General features: G+C 49.9%; 5 protein-coding genes; 3 read left to right on the forward strand and 2 right to left on the reverse strand.

Moving 5' to 3' along the window:
* Positions 1-130: 130 nt before the first annotated feature.
* FFUJ_07431 (uncharacterized protein) lies at positions 131-380 on the reverse strand (the record flags this gene model as incomplete). XM_023577682.1 has 2 exons in its annotated part: positions 131-207; positions 263-380. 2 exons carry the CDS (start codon positions 378-380, stop codon positions 131-133), a joined length of 195 nt encoding a protein of 64 aa, XP_023430710.1.
* A 5,007-nt stretch (positions 381-5,387) lies between these two features.
* On the forward strand, positions 5,388-6,776 carry FFUJ_07432 (related to sulfate transporter; the record flags this gene model as incomplete). XM_023577683.1 has 2 exons in its annotated part: positions 5,388-5,630; positions 5,697-6,776. 2 exons carry the CDS (start codon positions 5,388-5,390, stop codon positions 6,774-6,776), a joined length of 1,323 nt encoding a protein of 440 aa, XP_023430711.1.
* A 1,489-nt stretch (positions 6,777-8,265) lies between these two features.
* Positions 8,266-12,201, forward strand: FFUJ_07433 (uncharacterized protein; the record flags this gene model as incomplete). The annotated part of the gene is made up of 1 exon (XM_023577685.1): positions 8,266-12,201. The coding sequence occupies one exon, from the start codon at positions 8,266-8,268 to the stop codon at positions 12,199-12,201; it is 3,936 nt and encodes a 1,311-aa protein (XP_023430712.1).
* A 1,029-nt stretch (positions 12,202-13,230) lies between these two features.
* On the reverse strand, positions 13,231-16,172 carry FFUJ_07434 (related to budding protein BOI2; the record flags this gene model as incomplete). XM_023577686.1 has 3 exons in its annotated part: positions 13,231-15,827; positions 15,888-16,031; positions 16,106-16,172. 3 exons carry the CDS (start codon positions 16,170-16,172, stop codon positions 13,231-13,233), a joined length of 2,808 nt encoding a protein of 935 aa, XP_023430713.1.
* Positions 16,173-19,692: 3,520 nt separating this feature from the next.
* Positions 19,693-23,369, forward strand: FFUJ_07435 (uncharacterized protein; the record flags this gene model as incomplete). XM_023577687.1 has 2 exons in its annotated part: positions 19,693-19,988; positions 20,165-23,369. The coding sequence occupies 2 exons, from the start codon at positions 19,693-19,695 to the stop codon at positions 23,367-23,369; spliced, it is 3,501 nt and encodes a 1,166-aa protein (XP_023430714.1).
* Between the last annotated feature and the right edge of the window lie 730 nt (positions 23,370-24,099).

Consider the following 24,099-nt stretch of genomic DNA (forward strand, 5'->3'; position numbering starts at 1 on the left):
CGATGTGTCGCAGAAGGCACCTCGTCGTAACACCACGTCTACCTGAGGCTCATAATCCAAAGACGCTCATGACTATGCCTCAGGTCACGCTCCACTCTCCTTAACGTCGGCCTCATCCGCATCAAACGGCTTAGACGGTAGATGCCTTGTTGGCCTTGCGAGCAATGGCCTTCCTGTAGAGGAAGAGGCTGAGAAGGCCAATAGCGACTATCCAAAGATTTAGCATTGTCACCAGACATCTTAGGTAAAAGTCATGACATACCAACGCCAACAATGCAGAAGACGACAATAACACCAGGCTCCTTGGCGGCCCAGTTTTGACGCTTGGCAAGCTGGTGGACGACCTCGTCGCGGGTCATGAGAGACTTGATGGCGGCCATTGTGTCTGGAGTGGAGAGATTGCTAAGGAAGACATGTTAGCAACCGAGTTTTCCTTGGCTCCGCGCCGCCTTAAAGCGGTCATAGGCAGACAAGACAGCCCACGCTTCGCAAATTCTCGCCCTCTTCCACTGAGCGACATTGTCGCACCAATTCAAAGGGGTGATGCCAGCGATGTCGTTCAATTGAGCTGCATGGGAGTGAGACCAAAGCGATTCATCCAGGAAATGTTCTGACGGAATTCTTGGCAAATGTCACTGAAGACATTGGTGCCGGCATTTGCGCCAGGATTGCGACGACGTGCATGACTCCAGAACTGAGGAGACGGCCATTGCACAGAAATTGGCTTGACTATCGAACGTACAATAGGCCCGGAGGCGGACGAGAAGAGCGAAAGAGGAGCAGCGTGACTGTGAGTAAGGAATTGACCTACCTTTGCGATCTTGAAGGGTGATGAAGAAGCAGCAAATGAGTCTGGTCGCGAAGGCGGGCTCTTCTATGGTTTTGTTGATCAGCTATCTGACACCAAAAGTCACCCAAGAGCTGTGAAAAGTGGAGAAAACAGCGTCACGACCCCAAACGAGGGAAAGGATTATGTACGTAAAATGGGTCCAGATCCCGGGCAACACCAGCTAAGAGAGGTCAAGGCGAGCGAGCAGGGTCTCTTTCAGTGGTTGCTTGGGTCCATGGTGTTAGTGGGTAACAAGCCCCAGGGGGGTGAGCATCGCATCGGGGTAGAGCAGTGAGGTGTGGTGCGACGGAAGACAGGCTTCGAGGAGCCCATGAGGTACCTATCCTATCTCGAGACTCTGACGCTTTTTGTGCACTGTACAATACTACCAAAGTCCAAGTACAGGATTTGGCGCCCCCCGAGTGCCCCGGATGAGGTGGATTTCCATGATGGAGGTGAATACTCCAATCCAGAGACCGACCAGGGGGAGTGAAAACCAGACTGGGGCTGCGTTACAAAGTGGGACGGGACTTACAGAGCTGCCACCAGTAGCAACAAAACAAAAACAGAGCAATTGTCACTGACAAGGATGTAGATCGATTGGAATTTGCTGATATGGGTGTGTCTGAGTGGCCGAAAGAAGGGAGTTTTTGAGGTGCGAAAAGGAGAATGTAGGTACTTGTACCTAGGACCGATGCTCGGGTGGACAAGAGAAGATTACCTTAGTAGATGAAAGACGAGATATTCCAATCTGTCTTTGGGAAGTTTCGCTGATACATAGTGAGAAAAGGTGAGGTAGGTAGGTACACCTATGACGACGCGAGTGTAGGCAATGGCAAGGGCTAGGTAAAGGAGCTGAAGTAGGTAGCGACTTCCCAACTTACAACGAGGGATATTCCAGGCACCTCTTTCTCTATTACAGCTAGGTAAAATATCTACTAGGTAATTGATTGACTGTCCCTCATAGCAATCAATAATCGCTCACTCAATTGACTTTTTATCTCAATCGACCCAACCCATACCTCATTCCGAGGTAGCTTCAATGTCACCAGATTACAAAGACCCGATGCTCGTACCACTCAATGCTTGGTCAATTCCGCTCTCCACGAACGGGCCGCATATACAGGGACGCTAGTCCCGGTGCAAGGTACGAGCGGAGATACACGATGAGCCTGTACTGCTCAACATTGCCGCGGGAAAAGAGAGGGAAAAATTGCTGGAACACACCAACAAGTAAACAGCTCGCCTTGAACAATGCGCAACTCGGAACACGGCAACTGAGGAAACGGTGCGGTGAGATTGTCAATCACCCATGTGGGTCGAGGCTCTATACCACTTGCACCCATCCATTAATGGGTTTCACGGCCCAGAGGTAGGAAGCCAAAATGCCTGCAGCAAGCAAAGCTCGAGGTCTTGGATATCACAGTCTACGCACGGTACAGTGCTGCTTTTCCAGCAAGAACTTGCGCGAATTTATTTCTTCAATATAGGTAGACGATTGCCCATGGAAGGCTGTGAACTCCGTCCCTTCGGCTGCAACGGAATCGATTTAAACGGGTACCATGTCCATCTCACAGCAAGCCCATCTCTGGTCGGACAGGTATCATGCACGAGAGGTTGCGCGAAGTTTCCGAACAGCGAAATGACGACAAATCCAGTATCCAGCCTCGTGCCGTTCCTGGCCGGCTCTCGTAAAGGGTCGGTTTGCCCTTCTACGTTGTTATTTTTCTTATTTTCAGCCTCTGTCTAATTACATGAGTTATGGGAGATGAGGCCTTGCCAACTTGATCAACAGCTCTGTCTCGGCAGCTCTTAAGTGGCCAATCAAACAAATCCGCAAAAGCTTAGCGCAGGCTGTTGTCTTCATGATACTTATTGCATGAGCCATCGCCAAGCTTCCAAATATGCACCTATTGCCCTTAGAATATGCTTCAGGCCTTATTGCTTCTTGTGATCATATCGCGAGAAACAATATCTTACCAGGCTCCGAACGGATAGGGCCTCGGGCACGCCGCCGCTCTACAAGGACTTCTCATTCACTCTCATTTTCACCTTGTTACTGGTACCTGGACCTGCTAGGTTCCATCCGAAGGGAAGATCCTCCAAAAAACAGCTCTCCACATCTTTTCCCCGAATCTCCACAGTTACATGCGACACTGTGCAAGCGAAAGCTTTGCCTTGACCTGACATGCAAGGATCCAGCGACCAAATCTGAAATCAAGCCTTATCGACCCAGTTTCAATGCCGGGAAGAAGCATGCATCCTTTGTTTCCGGTGCTATCTACGAACTTGCGAGCGACTGTCATTCAATAATCAACGGATCGGTCAAGATCTTGAGACGAAAGAGGTTGTTGATACCAAGGCCCATGATTAGCATCTGTTACCATCCCCAAATAAAGTCTCATCCTGTTGACTTCTAACGACTCTGAAAAACGCAACATGGGTTTGCTGCTGCATGGCATGGGTCTACCAGCATCATGAGAGAGCGCTGGGCTGCCGGCTTGGCGTGGAAAGTGGAGAGTCAATATCCCATGGCTGGCCACTGAAAACATACGGATAGGTGCTACGACAAGCCTCGAAACTTTCTCGATGGACATCTCATCAGTTCTCTTGTCCATGTCCGACATGGTATTCACAGGCAGGATTGTGAGTTGGTACTCGTTGGATTTAGAAGTCAGAATTCCAGGCCCGGAGTTCGACTGATATCCCGGCTGGAAGTCCCGGAGACGAGGGATAAAACGGCTATGCCTGCAAGGTTTCGCGCCTTTACTGCCGACTTGTGGCCGGGACATCTCGCTAACCCGGAGTTCACTCCAGCGCGACAACCGCTTGCCTTAGTAGTGCGATGAGGTCATAGGCCATTGGTGCGTAAACTTGAAGGAAAGCCTCTTTACGAAATCCTATCAGATTTTCTACGGCTGTAAGTGAGAGCCACTTCACGGCAACGATTCGCTTCCCTGGGTCGAACTGAAAATCCTTAGCAGCCTGGAGAGGTTTTGCTATTACTGTTGTGTGAGTACAGCTGTGGCTGGATAGGCAGAACTACACGCCTCGAAACACACACACATGTACAATGAGGCATCCCAGCGGCCGGGACCGAGCTTGGCCTGCAACCGCATAAGGAAATGCTACAAACATCACGGCGGGCTAAGATATCGAGTTTGGAGAAACACGGATGCGGTCAAAGTGTCTGGGGGTTCGCCTTCTAGCCTTCCAGAAGCGAGAATGTTGCGAAATACCGACCCTGCGTACGGCACCAGGCTAGGGACGAATCCGCGGAAGTATGGGGTGCGTAATTAGTTGTATACCTATCGTCACCAACGAACCCGACTCTGGGACTTCGCGTCGAGCAGCATCAAATGGGTTAAAATGGCTTTAGAGGAGGTAAGAAAAGTTAGGGCCTCTATCCTAAGCGATAAGTATTCAGGCAACTCTAGCTTAAGCTTAGGGACTTCTTTACTGTATTCATTTTAGCATCCTCTTCTCAAGTCTCAGGCAAGTTTTCCTGCTCCCCGAGGTAGCTCTATGGTGTCAGGCGCTGTTGAGGTCCCAATGTGTCATTCTGGAAGCGGTCAGTGTTTCCACTGTGTGATCGACACTTTCCTCTGGGGTTGACCAACATTGGGCACCGGAAATCCACGCGCATGTGGTTGTTCTCCCTAGTAAATCATGATAAAACCTGTAGATTAGTGGTCCTTGCGTTGATTTGGCGTGTTGTTTTCTGTGAGCGACTCCAGATCGGTGGTAGCGAATCTACAAATCTTCAATGCTCGCTTTGACGCTATTTGTAGCGCAGGCGTATTGATTTTCTGATATGCTTAGCTTTTGGTGATAACTAAGTACAAAGAAACAAGTTCTTATGAAGGTTTATACCTCTGTCAAATACGGTAAGCAGCACCTCTAGTTTATATACTACATACTTTTAAAAGCCCCAGGCTAGTGATCAGCGCGCAAGATGTTGTGCGAGATTGCCTCTTAAAGTCTCCCATCGACATGTAGGTATAGGGTAGCGAGTATGCTGTTTGGAGGACATGTTGCTCTCTTCTCATGGGTCCGTCAACAGTAATACAGGACTAACAGCTGACCACAATAGAACCTAGGAGATGCAACATTTTGATCACTTGGCCTTGTCCCACACGTGTCTGATATCCTCGATAAGAGCCATAGAAGGTGATACAGCGGATTCGATGGTGTTGGCCCTTTCATAAGAACACTCCTCACTGCGCCATTTTCCTTTGCTTATTCTTTTTCTCTCTTTCAACAAGTAGATAGTCCAACATTGTTCGGGCGACTCGAATACACCCTTAGATCGTCGTCATTATTAATTGGACCCTGCTCGATAACCGTTCACTAATCATCCTAACCATTCTATTCCTGTAAGCACCCAATACTACACATACCTTAGGCCGAGACCTTGGGATATACAGCCAACCTATCTAGTACCTAACACCCACCACCACCCTGGTCTGTCTGATCACAAGTTCAAGATTGAATAGTGATGACCGAGCGCCAAGTCAGTACCACGTATTCCCCATAACAACTGTTGAACGCACATGAGATGGCACCTTCGTGGGCGAAAGATTTACGGCGTCTCAACCGCAACAACTTCACGACTCTACGGACAGCGCCATGGGCTGAGATATCGGGATCACTGGGCGATCTTGGCACCTTGCTGCCTTTGATGATTGCCTTGGCCGCACAAGGATCCATCGATTTGGGAAGTACGCTGGTGTTTACGGGCTTGTTCAATATCCTCACTGGCGTATTCTATGGTGTTCCTTTACCTGTCCAGCCCATGAAGGTAAGCATCCGAGCAACATATTCGTGTCAAATTACATTAAGGCTTACCTCATGTGTTACTGTATAGGCTATTGCCTCAGCAACCATCCAAAATGCCTCTCCTATGGGTGTCGTCACGGCTGCAGGCCAATGGGTTGGCGCTGCCGTACTCATCATGAGTGTTACGGGCCTCCTGAAGGGGGTTGTCCGTGTTGTACCACTCCCAGTAGTAAAGGGTATTCAGTTGGGAGCAGGCCTCTCGTTGATCCTTGGCGCCGGATCTTCTCTGCTTCAGCCCCTGCACTGGGGCCATCCCGCTCTCGATAACCGCGTGTGGGCTTTGATCGCCTTCCTCGTTCTAATTGGCACACAAAATCTCTCCCGGTTCCCCTATGCTTTGATCTTCTTTCTACTCGCCCTTTCATTCGCCTTTATACAGGTCGCTATTTCTCACGAGAGTCTCCCGTGGCTTTATGCTTGGCACCCTCGCTTTGTCATGCCGCACTGGGTCGGAAAGGGTGATTCGCCTGCCCTGTGGATGGCCATTGGACAACTGCCTCTGACCACACTCAATTCTATCGTCGCCGCCAGTGCACTATCCCAGGATCTTCTACCTGAACTTCCTGCTCCCTCGGTGACATCCATCGGAATCAGCGTTGCGCTGATGAACTTGAGCAGCACCTGGTTCGGAAGTATGCCTGTCTGCCATGGTGCCGGGGGGTTGGCCGCCCAATATCGCTTCGGGGCTCGAAGCGGCTCCAGCATCATCGTACTGGGAGCTTTCAAGCTAGCACTGGGGCTTATGTTTGGCGAAACTCTCGTAGATCTCTTGAAGCACTACCCCAAGAGTCTTCTTGGCATCATGGTGATAGCAGCTGGTCTCGAGCTTGCTAAAGTGGGCAACAGTCTCAACCAAGGAGCCTCCGACTTATGGAACACGGCTGCAGGTCAGGGGCCCCGTCGACAACGCGATCTTTCAGATGACGAACGTCTGGAGAGATGGACTGTCATGCTCATGACCACTGCTGGAATTCTCGCTTTCAGGAACGATGCTGTGGGGTTCTTTGCAGGCATGCTCTGCCATGGAGCGTATCGTCTTTCGGAACGATTGACAAAGCGATACTCGCACCGCGCATTTTCAACCGAGCATGAGGCCCTGCTTCACTGAATTTTGGCGCTTTCGCTTTATGCTACGAAGACCTTATGAATACGCATTTCGCATGGCGTTTTGTTCCTTCTCAGACGGTATGGGCATCAGCTTTCCTCGGTATGAGAACATTAAAGGATAGTCTATATTGTAGAAACTATACCTATGCTAGTACCCAGTATCGAAAATGCCTCCAGAGTCTGTTATGTGGTGTTCGATCTGTTGGGCGTAGTTTGACTATACATTGCTATACTATTCATGTTAGTTGATGATGAGCGTTGCTCTGAATATTTTGTGAAGTCGTGAGCCTCGATAAGCCTCTCGATGTACTAGTCGTGAGTTACAATTAATGACTATATAATTTAACTCTATACCTACAGTTTCTGAATGCAACTCGTTGGGTTGTCATTTTTAAATGTTGATACGTACTTCCGAGCGAAGGGGCCACGCTTAATCGTTCAATTGAATGGTTTTAAGAACACCGATTGATTCGGGATAGGAATTTCGCAATGCTCATCGAAATGCCTACCTATGTTCAGATAGCCTTTATACACTGAGCAACAGGGTAGGCTGGTTGCAGTAGGGGAAAACGCAAAAGGTTACATTACTGCCCCAACTAAATTGTCATATACAAAAATGAGAGTCCCACTGTACGATACAACATGATAGGTTGGCTAGAATTGGTAAACTTAAGTCTTTGAACACAATAACTAAAATACAAGCCACTCATAGGTACTACCTAGGTAAGGACACAAAGTGGATCTAGATCTGAGTGACATTGAATATGTCTATTTTTTATTATTGAGGATTCGGCAAAATGAATAAGATCGCCTTTTGTTTACCCAGGTACGAAAGTTGAAGCATTCCATTATAGGTACCTTAGTACCCAGAGATCTCTATTATGGTTCCCGAACAGTAAGGATAATTCCTACAACTCAGGTACTAGGTACCTATGAAGGTACCAAGGTGGCCGACAGCGCGGGGAAAGAACTCATGTACCACCATGTACGTGTATGTACCTCACTCAAGGGAGTACGCAGTAAGGTCTTTCTTTGCCTGAGGTCACGCTTCCTAATCAGACTCATCTACCTTACAAAGGTAATTTACGTCTTTCTCTGCCTGCATCTTGTTCAAACAATATCGAAACTGGCGCCTTCAATCCTTTACAAAAGTAAATGCCTGGGAAAGTGCAACCCAACAAGGTCATATTCGTGATTGCGACTTCCTGATTGCCCAAAGTGTACTAGCGGCGCAAAACATCGTGGTCAACCGCCAATCTAGCAAGTAAGAGGAGACTCGGGTCCGTGAAGAAAGGAAGCCCCTCAGCTGACCTATCAAAACGTGCAGCCTCGCCCGCCCTGACCATCTCAGTTATCGCGGCTCAAAGGACCCAGAAAGCCTCGCCCGCTTGAACCTTTTATTTTCCCCGTCTCCAGCCAACGGCGATACCTTCTGGATTACACCCTGAGGTGAGGGCGAAGTGACGAAGGAGCTGGTCGTACGAGCAGCGATGACTTCGTCCATTGCTGGCCTGAATGGCCTGCAGAACAGCCTGGGTGCTGACAAAGATACCCAGGCTGTCGCATCTAGGACCGTGACAACGACATCAACAGAAACAGAAACAGAAACAAGAACACAAGCACAAACACACGCTGCGACGCTATCAAATGTGACCCCCACCCCATCTGCGACAAAGGTAAACGCGACTTTGCATTCACCGACGAGCAACGACGAAAACCGCGATTCAAAAGTTGCTGACTCGGCACCGGCCAAACTCCCAGCGCCTTCTGCTTCTGCTTCTGCTTCTGCTTCTGCTTCTGCCCCAACTCAAACTTGGAGCTCAAATTCTAACGGAAACTCTGCTGAGGTTTCTTCCTCTTCGACTATGGCCAAGACTGCCAACCCTTCAAACTCAACTTCCACATCCACTCCCGCGCCTCCCTCGACTGCCATCGTCCCAACTGCATCTGCTCCTCCTCCAACAGTCGCATTGAATCATTCGCCCGAAGAACCTTCGGCTGCTCTTGCACCAAAGGCCGCAACCCCTAACCAAGAGTCAGCATCTTCTGCCCCAGCGAAAGTGTCAGACTCTCGACCTTCACCATCTACGCCGGCCTCGACTCACGGCGTCCCGAACGCTCCTCCCACAGCTGCTAATACTACCACATCAACATCACATCGACATCCGGAGATGCCATCTAATACCGCGGCCTCGGTCCATGTGAATGTTAACTCTGGTGATCACACCATGCTTGACGCCTCAACCCCTCGCGATGCGGCTGCAACATTAAATGTTGATCAAGCTCAACAATCTACACCCTTGCAGCTACAGATGCAGGCCGACAACTTGGGAGAACAGTTTGCGCCGTCGACTCCTTATGCTGCAACATCGATGCCTACCATCAACCAGCACGCTTACATGATGATGGCACTGGCTACAATGTCAGGGGCCGCCACAGCCATGTCACCACCTCCCACAGTCACACCAGCTCAAGTCACTTTGCCTAACCCGTTAGACGAGTCTTTCCAAGGTATTGCCCCGACAAATTCGACGCGCCAAACAGATTCTCACAAGGCCCTTGAATCCTTTGCACGTATTGAATTTGCCGACAGTGTGTTTCAGATGACCACCTATGCTGTCATAATTGGACGAGATCAGCGTGCATTGGAGCAGGCACGCCGTGACGAAAGACGTGCCGAAGAGTATCGGCGACGTACTGAAGAGAACGTACACCTAGGTCTCCCACCACCTTCCCCGATATGCCCAGATCGAAGCAAGTTCAGCAAATCCTATGTCAGTGAGGAGGGAGGCATGCTGGGTCCCGAATCAGATACTGGGGAAAACCCGCGGCCTACAAAAAGGCGTAAGACGAGTACGCAGGGGTCATCACAGCACGACTTGGATGAAGCTGCTGCACAAGCTCAGGAAAACATGATTTCTAACCGACAATATGTTTCTCATACGCCTGGCGCCGCAGCAGTTGATTTGGGCTCTCTGCGTCCCTCGCCGTACCATGTTCCGTTCATTGGTATTCACTCACCAGGTCCAAATATTGCCTCGAAGACGAAAGCAATTTCCCGGGAGCATTTGAAAATCGCATACAATCAAGACATGGGTGTCTTCGAAGCTATACCCCTTCACAAGAATGGGTTTTTTTGTGAGGATGTGCACTACAATCGTGAAAAGCTCGTCCTGCGATGCGGCGATCGATTGCAGATAAAAGACGTCGACTTCCGGTTTCTCATCAATGGAGTTGAGAGGGGCCGAACGGGTGCCGAGGAGGATATCGAGGAAGAACCCGCCATGGCCCTCAAAAAGCGACACGCCCAAGGCGGAAAAGAGATGAGTTTCGATTTTGAGTCTGCACATGGTAACGGCGATATTCAGGACACGAGCGATGAATTGTCTGATGTGGCCAGCCCACCTGAGTCTCCCGACTTTGGCGACGGCGATGAAGATGATGCTGAGGCTGAAGGAGAAGCAGAAGCCGAGGAGCCAGCAGCCATCCAAACATTGGAGACAGTCCAAGAAAAGGAGGCCAAGCCTGAAGCTGAGATGGAAGACGAGGCAGATGGTGAAATGGATGCAGAAATGGACATGGACATGGACATGGATATGGACATGGACATCGATGACATGACAATTGCAGGGGCAGAATCCGGATTGAAGCAGGATGGCATGCTTGATCCGCATCAAGGACATTTGATGCCTCAAGTACCCAAAAAGAGGGGACCTGGCAGGCCACCCAAGAATGGCATTATGTCAAAACGGGAGCAGCGGCTGCTGAAGAAGCAACAGCAAGAGATGGCCAAGAAGACCTTGCCGCAAGCACCTCCAGTAGAGCCGCCGATCAAACGTAAAGTCGGACGGCCCCGAAAACATCCTTTACCGGAAGGATCCTCGGAGAGACCAGAAAAACGCAAGTACAAACCTCGCAAGCCTCGGGAGGACGGTGCTGAAGGTTCAGATGCAGAGAGGCGAGCAAGAGAAAAGAAGGAAAAAAAGGCTCGCCCAAAATCTCCTCCCTTGGAGCTCAAGATCGAGGACTACACCGAAGAACAGCTCCAAAAGCCAAACAAGAACTATGGTGTGCTTATCGACGAAACGCTTACCGCGGCTGGACCGGACGGTCTTACGCTCAAACAGATATACAAGCGCATTTGTCAGAGATACCCCTGGTTCTACTTCCATACAGAAACGAAAGGTTGGGAAAGCAGTGTGCGCCATAATCTTATTGGAAATGAGGCTTTCAGAAAAGATGAGACTACGAACCTTTGGTCTCGTGTTCCAGGTGTCGAACTCGATGCTGGAAAGAAGAGAAAGGCATCGTCACCAGATCGTGCAGCAGCACACGCGTATGGTCAATATCCAGCCCCGTATGCCTATAATGCCCAACACATGGCACCTGGAGCTACTGGCTACCCCCCTGGCCAAGCACCTCCTGGTTATCATATGCCAACATATGCGGCACAGCAGACGCAGCCAGGGCGGCCACCGCAGCCATATGGTGCGTCTGCATCACCACCAACGCCTGGTCAACCAGCTCCAGTAGCGGTGGCATCACAACCGCCGGCACCAGCACAGCTACCACCAGGTTACGGACCTCCGCCAGCCCCTGCGCGCCCACAGCTTGGGGTGCCCCCGCCGGGTACCTACAGCTCCCCATACGCACCACGGCCACCACCACCAGCAAACACACCGATCAAGAGTGAGGAAGGGCACGCCAATGTCACAGCTGTTCCTGCTGGTGCACCCCTTGCGCAGCAGCAGCAGCAGCACCATCCCCACCCCCCAGTGCCTCTGACTGCTGCTGCGAAGACTGTGCCTGGAACAGGACCGCCACAGACGCAACAACAGCCTGCCACTCCTGTGAACCGCACCCCATCGGTTTCAGCAGCGTCTCCCACAGCCCGCTATGCCATCGAGCCCAAGTTGCTCGCTGCGGTTGTCAAGCTGAAAAGTGGCCTGATCGAAAACCTTAAGAAGGCTCGTAACCCCAAAGCCGAAGGGATTGTCATGTCAGCACTCAATCGCTGCATCGGCCTTAAAAAAGAGGCGACCGAGAACGACAAAATGGAGACGATTTGCATGAAAGGCATCCGCCAGGTTGTTGATGCCTACATGAAATCAAAGAGTCCCACACCTGGACCCGCCTCTTCTGGCTCCCCTTCTGCTGCTGAGACGATGCCTTTCTTTGATGCCAAAGTCCTTGCGTCCATTAATGGCTTCAAGGATGTCTCGGTCAAAGCTCTCAATCCTAAGCTTGGCGAAGCCAAAGCGGAGGCTGTCACGCTGTCCGCTATTGACCGAGTTCTTGGCATAGCTGACGCTAGCATTGTTCCACCACCCGGTGAAGGTGAGGCTGTTGGCAACTTCGAAGGGATTGAGCTGCACCTCATGAAATCCATACGGCAGCTACTGACGGGTATGAACCAGAAGGTTTGAGATCGTGGTTTGATGTTGCTGTTAAAGTCACCGAGCTGTCACCTCTGGATTGACCAGAGCCAAGTTCAAGGATATCGCGAGGATTAGAAAGAGGTAGTGGAATACTAGAGTAAGGTACAATGCTTTTCATGGCGTTTGGATGGTCTAACGACGGATACGACCCAGGGGCGCTGGACTTATTTTACCAAGACTATGACGTCCCAAAGCAAAGGACCCTTTATGCTTTAGGGCATTCTTTTCATGATAGGGTCTCATGTCGAGCCAAGAAGCTTGATCCAAAAAGGTACATGGAGTTTCTTGTTGGGGCCATCGATGCCCCTTTCTTCTCTTGTCTCATATACCTCTAGAGCAAGCGATCGTCTTATCCAATTCGATATATCATGTAACATTTTTCTGCATTCAACCCATCCGCGTGAGACTATGTGAACCTCAGAGCTTAACTGCACGTGCCCCCCATCTCAATCCGGATTCTCTGCTCAACAGAAATCATCCGTGCGGTCCAGGTGGCTCTCGATTGCAATAGGTTTGTGTCACTCAAATAAAAAGATTTTTGGTCACATCGCGAGCACGAGAAAAACAAGATTTTAAGCCACCAGCGCGTACGCCGTCCAGAGGGACGCTCATTTTCTCCAGCTCAGCAAATCATCCTTATGCCTTTCATGTTTGTAAAAATGCCAGTAACAAAAGCCGTGCTCATCATCATTGTCTCTTGTAACATGACATTCTTGTTCGTTCTTGTTCGCCAGTCTCGGCCCGTGCATATCCACTACCAAAGGGATGAGCTGAGATTCTCCTCCACTTGCCATTGCATTGCATTCCATCCACGTCTGTTTGTTTCATCACCATATCTTATTGAGATTTCCAGTTTTCCCCTGCGCCGGAGGTATCAAGTAAAAAGAAAAGGATTAAGCTTCTATATGAGAAGGGGGGTAGGAAAATGTGTAAGGGAAGGTTTGTTAAGGGAAAGACCAGATACGCCTCACACCAATTAAAAGAAAATTGTAAGTAATGTCGTGTGCATGACATCGATCAAGCTGTCTGTGGGTTCTCTTGCTCTTTCTCGGACTCAAGGTTTGACTTGGCTTCTTCAGCCTTTTGACCCGCGAGTTTGTCGACGCCAGAAACACCACTGTCAGCTTCGTCGTATGATATTCCCAAGCCGTTGGCTTCCTTTCGGGCCGTGCCGGCGTCCTCTTCGGTCCCTTCGTCGAGGTTCATCAGAGCCGGTGGGCGGTGACGCATCTGCTTGGCTTTAGAAAGAGAAATTGTCTTTTGCTGGTACGTCGTAGTAATGGGCTTCGTATCATCTCGATCAATTGTCGCCTTCATTAAGGCCGCCATCCATAGACGGCCTTGCTTTAAATTGGGAACAGCGAAGTAGTGAACGGTTGGCTTTGTGAAGTTCACAGCCCTGGACAGACCAGCTCGGGGAGGAACCAGCTTGAAGATGAAGATAGAGTCATCTCCCTTCTCCAAGTCATCATCGCCATTCTGGGATGTGGGCATTGACTGACCTCCAAGGCTTGTGATCGTAGCATGAAGACCTGTAAGTTTTTCATTGTCTGCTGGTAGAACTCGATGAAACGAGATATCGATAAGTCCCTTTTCCTGGTCGTCATCTTCTGAGTAATAATATGCCAGCCGCCGGCCCTTGAGAACAAAGAAACGAGGCTTCCAGGTTGTCATGAGGTTGGAACTCTTCTTCCTCATCCAACCACTATAATCGGCATCTTTGCTTGCTTCTTTTGGCGAAATTTTGAGCAGCCCACGGGTGTATGCGCTCGTTTCTTTCTTGCCCTTCTTGCCAGCCTTCTTGTTGACCTGGGTTACAGGAGTACTGGGACTCTTGGCAGTGTCGGGCGATTCAAGGTCGAAACTTGCTCCACCCGATGGAGTTGTCGAGCCGGTTCGCGCAGGTGAGTCGACCAAGAAGTCTTTGTTCGTTGAGTCCGTTGGAGTTGACGCCTTCGATCGATCAAGGCTAAGGTTATCAGATATGGCCCGCATACCCTTTCCTCCAGCCAGGGCAATGGGTTTGTTAACCATTGACGACAGCCAGTCCGAGTTGAAACCTTGATGTCTCGACGACATAGGCGAGGCGGTTGAGCGAGCGGAACTGACCGAAGTGTCCAGTTTGGTGACGGTAGGTGAAGGAACGTCATTGGGTGGTGGCATGTTCATCGTTGATTCCGAAGCGGCTGACGCAGTTCTCCTATGAGCGCCAGACTGAATACCGTAGTACTTTTGAGCTGCTGACGAGATACCCCCTTCCGCAATAGACCCCACGCTACCGAATCTTGACTGTCGTGCCATAGCTGTGGCGCTTCTAACCCTTTGCTCTTCGGCATAGCTCGACTTTCTCGATTCAGCATTGCTGTCGCGCTTTCGCAACAAGTTTCTTTTCCTCCCATCCACCTCTGTTCCAGAAAAGTAACCCCGATCGGCGTCGACACCAGAATCCTGTGCTTCTGCTCCCGATGGGCTAAGCAAATCCTGAAGGCCAGTTGAAGAAAGGGGTCGTTGGGGTGGTTGCGAATAAGCGTTGCCTAGTGTCCAATTTCTGTCAAATGATGGCTGCTTTTTATGGGCAGTCTCGCTTCCGGGGAAAGTACCCGATGTCGCGATCCTGGGAACGGGAACGGCTGGGCTTGCCGTCGCAGGGCCAGCTGGGCGAAAGTCAGTTGACGAAGAGTGTCGACGCGAATGGTTCAATTCCCTGATCGATGCCGCGGATGGCCGCTTGATATGACTAGCGCGGTTAGAGCTCTCTTGCGCATGAGATCCTCCAAATGTTGGAGATGCCTTCGGCGTATTCTGTGATAGGGAGAGTCGCCTCGTCTGAATAGAAGTGGGCCGATTGGTTAGGGTGTTTGCTCGGCTCCGAGACCTACGGCCTTCTTCTGAACCATCGTTTCCAAAGGTTTGTGTCGTACGCCGTGTCTCCGAGCCTTGATTACTCACTTCATCCTGAAGTGCCTTGATCTTGTGCCAAGTCTTGAGGCGCCGGCCAACAGATCCGAGATCGAACGCCTTGATGAACAGTGAGCTCTGATCCATACCAAGAATAACCTCACCGGATATCTCTTGGTCTCTGAAAACCTCGCAGTGGTGCTTTTCGACTCCCGATGTAAAAAGATATTCGGCAACATTATCGGGAGACCACGATTCGACTTCGTCTCGCGTATGAAAACCCTCCTCTTCTTCGTCAGTCTCTTCACCTTGAATGTACGATGCTCGCTGGTCGGGGTGGGTACTGCTGTATTCGCTTCCAGAATCGTTCGCTATCGCTCGGAGTCCGCCGTTGCTCGCTGGTGATCGTAAATCGGTAATGTGCTCGTCAATAACAGTGAGCGTTTCATGCAAGACAGGGCTGTCCTGATTCTGAGTCGTTAGTTGGCTCAAGGCGGGCAACACAGGTGGCTCGCTCGGCACCAGTGAGGGCTCGGATTTGACGTTATTGAGAGGTAATGTCACAAGGTTCCTATTTTGTGGTTGCTGCAACTCGTTTTCTTCTTTGGTACCTATATCAGCGCTCGAGTCCCAAGCCTGTTCTTGCTGAGCAGTCTGGGCCTTTGAAGCACTGAAAGTGCTTGTGGGAATATTTCTTGGGGCTGGCCTAGTGTAAACTGCCAAGTGTCATTCCACGTTCTCGCCGTGGGGTATATAATAACGTTTCAAGCACCAACCTTCAGGAAAGAGTCCATTGTTGTTGTTGACCAGATGACGGCCAAGAAACCATCCATCACCAAACTCGTCATCTCGTTCTATGAGTTCAACTCGGTCTCCCTTCGCAAGACTGAGTTCATCGGAGCTTCGAGCCTGGAAATCATCTGCAGGGTTGAGAAACGAAATCAGTATCAGAGGATACTATAGACAAAGAACGGAAGCCAGAGGATGAACATACGTATCACAATCAAGGTGTCGCCAACTTCTGGCTTGGGCGACCCTTCATTGGCGCCTCGTGAGGCCATGATGAGATGAAGCGATGCGCTGGTGATGCTTGAGGCGATTGCGTTGATGTCGGACGTTTGAGGCCGTGCAGGGAGGAATGGAGTGGCAGTTTAAGAGCGGTTGGAAACTCTGCGGAACCTGACGGTGGCGCGGGACCGAGCCTGATAGTTACAGCGGGTAGCCAGCCAAGAGAGAGAGGCTTGTCTGTAGCGTAAAGGGAAACAGAACGATATCTGACTTGTACGCCATCCACCGAACCAATACTCCGTCGCCGTATTGCCAGAGCTGGGTTCGGTCGGTTCAACTCTCCACAGCGAAAGAGCTGGAGATGATGCGTAAGTTGGGTATAATAGCTTGAGGAGACACCAAGCCAGGACGTGGCTGATGTGGTGTGCTATGATAGTGCGCTCGAGTGGTGCGCTAAGGCACGAATGCTTTGCTGGGGTGGAGCAGTTGTCGTGGTTGGGGAAGAAGTGTGAAGTGCGTGGTCCCTGGACAAGGCGAGATGCCTAGGTATCTTAGCGTGGAAGGCTGCGATTGGTGCGACCCAGCAAGGGGAGGTTTTTTTTCCCTCATGGAGGTGATGAAAAGACTTGGGCAAGTTTAGTGTATCTTGTCAGGCCTTTAGATCAGTTTATTTTGGCACCCTAATTGTAGCTCCCTGGGAGCCAGGTCACAGGACATATGGCTTCGATACGGATAAAGGGCTGTAGGCTAGGTCACAGCACGCACGGCCGATCATATCAAAAACGCCCGAAGACTCAAGGTTGTTTATTGTTAAAATAGTCGATCAAGTAGGCGAGAAGATGCCGGTAATTAGTGGTTCGAAAGAAGCAGAATGGGTGATGGGATAGGATTTAACTTGCTGGTGGAAGTACTAAACACTTTATTCCATACAGTGAGTGTATCGACCCCTCAGGGCCAGTCCAGTCCTGGGCCTCCAGGATTGGGTGATGCGGTCGAGTCTTTACAGATACTATTTTAGGATATCGCGGAAGCCACCCAAAGCGGGCTCGACATGAGCGGGAGCAGGGTATCGTTGTCTTGACTTTGTATATTGCGTTAATGGCTTTGAGCAGGAGGTCTCTTCCCTTACCAGCGATCACTCAATGTGACGGATAGCCCAACTAGTAGGTGAGATAGATAAGATTATTGAAGAATGAAGTGGTTGTACACAGGTCGCGAATGCTGGCGGTGCAGCAAGCTGGTGATAATGCAGGGTCAGGGCCAGCTCTCAAGTCGGACAATGCAAACAAATATGGCTGAATATTGAGCTCATTGCGTTGACTGGCAGTCAAGAGTACGGGCATTGTAGAGTCACCAGACTTGTTGAATACCTCAGACATATGGAATGGGGCATGGGAGGAACTGTTTCCATCTGTTGACAGTACCTTAGTATATATGACCTGACTACTAACTTATGTATTGTGTCATACGGTGCTCACTAGTGGCCCTAGATTCAAGATGGAAATGATGAGGGCTATATGGCTCTTAAGAAAAGGAAGGAATGCCATCGTGACTTAGCACTCTGTAGTTATCGTGCAATCAAAGATCCTGGCGCAATAATAAACTGACTGTTGTTTATTGGTATTCAAATCAGGTACTCAGGCCCCATTGATACCCATGTCAAGCTGAATTATAACCACAAAGCCAACCTTGGCATGTACTTGCTATGACAACTTACAGGGTTGTTTGATCGGTCTTATATTCTATACTAACGTTAGCATGATCGCGGCTCTCCGGAATCGTGGTAGGGGCCTACTTTCATATGAGCAGAAGGTTTGTAACAAACGGAAATTACAGTGTTTCTCGAACTCGCGGGGCTTTGGTTATCGACCAGCCAACCTACATCCGGTCACTTGCCATTCACGTAAGGAAATGAGGCAGGGTGCAGGTCGTGTAACATATAAGTTTTCAAACCAATACAGTTTGTGCACAACAAGACTTTTGGCTGGTTGAAGCAAAAGGCAACATAAGTCGTCGTCGTCGTCGTCGTCTGGTGAGAAAAAGAATTCCACCCGGTGTGCATAAGCCAACGATTCGAGGTAAATAATCTAATCGACGGCGAATCCAATGTTTTGCTGTACAATAATGGACAAATCCATCCTCCTACGTACCTACCTACCTTACCCAGTACGTAGGACCTTATTAAGTTAGTTCACCAGAGTTTAAATAAACGAGAACCCAGTCAACGCCAACGTCAATGCCAAGATCACATCACATTCTCCCCGCTCTCTCACTTTTTTTCTGGCAAAAAAGAACCTAGGGTCCATTAGTACCTAGAGGTAGTTGCGCTTAATCACATAACATGATTATGCCAAGCAACTGTCTGAGCCAACATTGCGGTAGCCTAAATTCAGATTTGGTCTTTTAAAAGGGGGAGCATCTCGACAAGAAAGAGAACGTTCAAAGGTACAGATGTCGATAAATTTATTTTGGAACAAGTTGGTTCATGCTGTAGGCCTGAGACACGCAGGCGCAACTGTGAACATATTTTAGGTACCTACCTAGGTTAGTAGGTATAGGTACTATCACGGGAGAGGAGCATTTTTGGATATCAGATAGTGAACAGAAAAGACTGTTGTGGTTATTTTTGATCAAACAATATCATGGATATTAGCCTGATGTGGCAGAATATTAAGGATAGTAAAATAACTTAGACAATCTTTCCTCCCTATAACATATATCCAAAAATACCCTCCCCCCGCGATGGTAGAGACTTCCACTAAACATGATAATAGGTACTAAGGTAGGTACTAACCTATCAGCCACTTGAGAACTTGAATATCGGCTCACTGCAGCTACGTCCTCAGACTGCAAGATGTAGGTGGGCAAGTACTTTGCTCTTTCCCCCTCATTTCTTTGTTTGCGTTTGTTTGTTTGTTGGTAGCTGAAGCCTTCCTTCGTAAGGTCGGTTGGCGCCACCCAAGGTACCTTACCGACCTACCTACTAACGTACCTAGGTAGGTATTTTCCTTTGTTCGATAATGTTTCTGCCATGGAAGGCTCGACTGCCTGCGCTTGCACCTTTCCCATTAGCAACTTATCGAATTTGGGCTACTACCTAATTGTTGGCGAGGATGCCACAGGGTTTCTCCGCTTGCCTCCAACCAACAATATTCACACATCCCCCATCCATCCAGCTTTCCAACCATCTATTTACCTGCCTACGCACACCCAACCCTCTGATAAGTCTGTTGCTCTTGATATCGACCTTCCTTCGACCTCAAATTTCTTCCACCGCAGGCTGTGCTATTGGGTTGATTTTGCTCGTCGAGCTGCGTTGACAACATCGCTGTTTGTCGTGTCTTGACCTCACTCACCTCAACCTCTTCGCTCTCGATGTTGATTCACGACCTTCGCTGCCTTGATCGTGCGAATTCACTTCGCTGAAACATGATTGACTTTGCGGCACTCTACTTCAAAAAGCGGCGACGTTGAATGAGGCATGATTTCAAGTAGTTTTCCGCGCCCAGGTTTCGCAGCAACTCTATATCGTGACCCAGATCTTCATACAAAAAGACACCATACATCTGTGAAATGCCACATACCTCAAAGTCGAATCAGTCACGGGCTATCCCTTCACCCGATGCTCAACAGATCGCTTCCTCCAACCAAACTGTCAATTTCCTCCTTGGTGGTCGCGCTCGCTCATGGATGACAGGGGACCCTACTAGACTTGCTCCAGTAGCCTCCAGTAATTCCCGGCAACGGAACAAAAAGAGAAAGGTGTCTGACGCTGCTCCCCCAACCCAGGATGACAATGACATACATCGCGATAATCACCTGACCGAGCAATCATTCGAACAACAACCAGGTGCCGGAGAACCAGCAAGGTATATGATCTTCCCCTAACTAAAGAACCCTTCCCATCCTCTCAGGCATGTTGTTTTGCCAAGCAACAGACCCTCGGCTGCGTCTCGTAGCCTTGCATCTCCTTCTAGGATTCGCACTATCGCCACCATCGTTGACGTTGCTTACATTCTCCTACATTTCTGACTCGGTTTCATAGAGCTTCGACCGTCCTACCCTCTCCGGCGCTGACCGACTTACCGAGCCCGAATGTCTCGAATCAAACCGACTGCACTAATCCCGATCCAAGCGCTCACGTAGGAAGCGTAGGGCCCGGGGGGCCAGTCTCTGATAGTAACATGAACCAAAGCGACTCGACACACGTCGCGACTAAAACCAGCTACCCAAGCTCCACGGCCGCCATCTCCCTGCAGCCCAGGACTTCTATGCCACAGCAAAACTACGTCACTCAAGCGACAATTCAACCTACGGCGACAGGTCCTACGTTGGCTGATCAAGCTCCTCAGGCAACAGCCTCGCCGCTTTCCCACATAGAAATACGCCCTCAAAATCCAGGGGCGCCTCTAGAAACGAACTCGAGGCAGCATATAAGACCACCCACTGCTATTGATCATCAAGCAAAGCGCCCGCGGGTCCAAGAAGCAACAAATCCGGGGAATTCCAGAGACCGAAATATCTGTCTAAAATGGTCCAGCTCGATCGACATCCGCATGGCACAAGCTGCCCATGCCGGACTCCTGAATGAAACAGTTGAGAAACCGCGATACAGGATCTTGGCGGAAGCGTGCGAAAACGAGGATTTTTTCTACATTGCTTTTCACCAGGCACTTTGTGCTTGGTCCTTAAACAGAGGGCCGATTCATGCGCTTTTCCATGGATTAGTGCAGCCAAACCTGCTGGATGCTGCCTTTGACGTAGCACAAACCATTCTTAGGAAGAATGAACATATGTCCCATGCACATTTGCAATGGTTTGCCAACTTTCCCAGTACCATCGCCGAGTTCTCAAGGGTTTTTCCCAATACAGAAGCGGCCAGAGACATTTCTGCATTTCTCATCCAGCTGGCAACAATCTGGCATTCGCTCTCACAAAATGTTCAGGCACGAAAGTATCCTTTGCTCGCATCCGAGCTAACATTCGTCCTACGCTGCCGAGCTAAGGGTCTACAGTCTATGCTGTTCACTATGAGCCGCAGGAGCCTTGGCGTAAATGACGGTCCTGTGGCAGCTGCGATGAACGCCATTTTTGATCAGGATAGGGTGGATGAAGTTGCATACGAGGCTCGCGGTGAGCCCCCTGAAACCCTCAAACGCGCCAGGGAGGCAATTGCGATGAAATATCGGGATCTCGTTATTTCGGCGGCGCAACGAGCAACATCCAGTACGTTTCCCCAGACTTCGCTTTCTGTTTTGACAAACTACTCACCCTTGCGGCCAAAAGATGCAGGCTCGAGTGCTCATATAGCTGCACAACGTGGACATCAATCGCTGCCGCCTACAACAACTAACCCATCTTATCCCGTGCATACGGCACCAGCTTCATCTCCTCCTCTCCCCTCTCATTTCGATCCATTCGCTGTTAGACCTTCAGTAGGCGACCCAAGGGTGGTAAGCCCGAGGTCTGTTAATAACCACCCGCCTTCGACAGGCAACAGTGTCAGCGGGATTCAGGGACCGCGACGACCGAATCACCTCCACATACAAACTGATACTGCAACATCGTCGCCTCATTTTGCCACTGCCTACCAGTCTCCACAGTTACCACAGCATCCAATACCCAGGTCATCAAGCGCTGGGTCGCTCCCGATACTACCAAACCGCGGATCTCCTGTTACGACTAACACTCCCGTCATTCCATCGAATGGCCCATCACGAACAGCTATTTTACCGCCGAATAATCCTCTATTACAACGACGAGCAGCCTCGTTTGCGCATCCATCCCAGACGCTTTCTACCCCTTACGGGACATACACCGAAAACCAAGCACCGCAACATCAACTGGCAGGAACACCGCAAGTCTCGAGTCCAGTTTCGCAGATGAGCCCACATCACCATGGCCAGCCTGTGCAGTCCCCGCAGTTCCAAATGGCATACAATCAATTAAACCCGCCTCGCAGGGCATCTACATCGCAATATACCATGATGCCAGCTCCGCCAGCTCATGTTTATTCCGCTCAGCCGATTGGGCCACGAAATCCAGCATACCAAGTGCCAGTTGCTAGCTATCCTCATTCACTGGCTGGGCCCGTCCAGCAAATACCGGAATCCGACTATCCAGCTAGCCCGTATGGCTATGGCTCACTTCAGGTTGGGTTGCAGCATGTCGGTGTACGTAGTCCCAGGCGTGTTCCCTTGAATCCTGGCAAAATTCGACATTATCAATTCGTCAGACAGCTAGTATACCAACCTCTAGCCCTTGAGCCTCAAAGGGGACTGCGGTCTTTGTCTTTCAGCGTGACAAAAGATCAGATACAAAAGTTAGCAAAGAAAATCGAGAGCATTGGTCTTCCATTTTGCTACTATTCCGAGGGCTTTCGTCGTTACCGGCTACGTATGATTGTGCAGCCTGAATCACAAGCTGAACCATCGGAGTCAGATTGGGTGATGTCTGGAACATGCTGGCCTAGCCATATTTTTTTTGACCTGAATTCGAAGTCCCTTGAGCTGCGACGAAAACAACATTTTCATAAAGATCAACCGTTGGAGTTGACAGATTTCTTAGTTGAGGGCGAGAACAAGATGACCATCAGCTATCCCGCTGTTGAACAGAATTTCAAGCCGGGATATAAGCATTTTATGGCGATTGAGATAGTGGAGACAATGAGCCATGGGGCGATTACCGACCTTATACAATCGCGGCACTTCGCAGCAGAGGAAACGAGGTATAAGATAATACGTCGCTTGCGTCCCTCGGATTCAGACGACATCATCGTCCAGGACGAGACTCTGCCAATCTCCTTGGCAGACCCTTTCAGTAAGCAGAGGGTTGCGGTTCCTGTCAAGGGCGGTCAATGCAAGCACTTGGAATGTTTTGATCTAGAAACGTTCTTGGGGACCAGAAGCGGAAAAGAGCCTCAAAAAGGAGGCGGCCCGCAGCAACAGGGGGAAGAACCTTCGTTGGTGGACAGATGGGGTTGTCCAATATGCGGACTCGATGCACGTCCAATCAGTCTCTGGGTGGATGATTATCTTGCGGCAGTCAGGCGCTCGCTGATCAGCAATGGCGACACTCGGACAAGAAACATCAAAGTGGCACCTGACGGTGCGTGGTCTGCAGTATGGGAGCCGGAGGAGTCTGACGACGATTCACCAGCACCACAGCCTAAAGGTTCGGTTAATGGGCATGCTAGCAGGCTATCAAGGCCACCCCCGACACCAGTCATTGACATATCGGATGATGAATAGAGTCTTTGGGGGTTCTTGGAGGGAAAGGGATAATTTGGGGGTTTCGTTCCTGTTGGTGGCGTTCTGGAAACAAGTGCTATCAGCATCCTAGCAAGATTGCTTTTTGAAAATAGATACCTCTTTGTTGGGAGGGGACTAGGTCTGGCCACAACAATCCAGAGCTGGATGGTTAGGGAGGGCACTCATCGATAAAGGCGAGAGGCGCACTTATTTGCTCATTATATATATCTCTGCGTGTATATGAAATTGGGTAAGATTACCATTCGATTCAAGCGCTTCGCAGATGGAGCATAAATCTCCTTCGCGCCATTCTTCCCTAACAGAAATGATGATATGGGACTTTGTGAAAATGGTTAACTCTACCTCTAACACCAGATGATACCATACGAAGTATGAGAACTCTGACTATCCCGCCGGAGCATTTTCGGGCTAATCTTTATCCCGGCTGCGCCACTGTAATTTCAGACGGCTTCTTTGAACGACGACGAGCTGACTTGAATCTCAAGAACTCAATTGTTATTAACAAATCCCACCATGGTCGGTAGAAATCCCAGCCCACCTCGCCGACAACGAGCGTGCGCTCCTTGCGCAAGAGTCAAAGCAAAATGTCACTTCCGGGAAGGGAATCTGGAGAAGCATATTTGCGATAGGTACTGTATCTCTCTCTCTTAGTCTATGTCTATGATTTTTCCATAGTAACAGAGTAAGGTGTGAGACTATGAAGAAGGAC

Source organism: Fusarium fujikuroi, chromosome FFUJ_chr05, assembly GCF_900079805.1.
Source record: "Fusarium fujikuroi IMI 58289 draft genome, chromosome FFUJ_chr05".
In the NCBI taxonomy this organism is placed as follows: Eukaryota; Fungi; Ascomycota; class Sordariomycetes; order Hypocreales; family Nectriaceae; genus Fusarium; species Fusarium fujikuroi.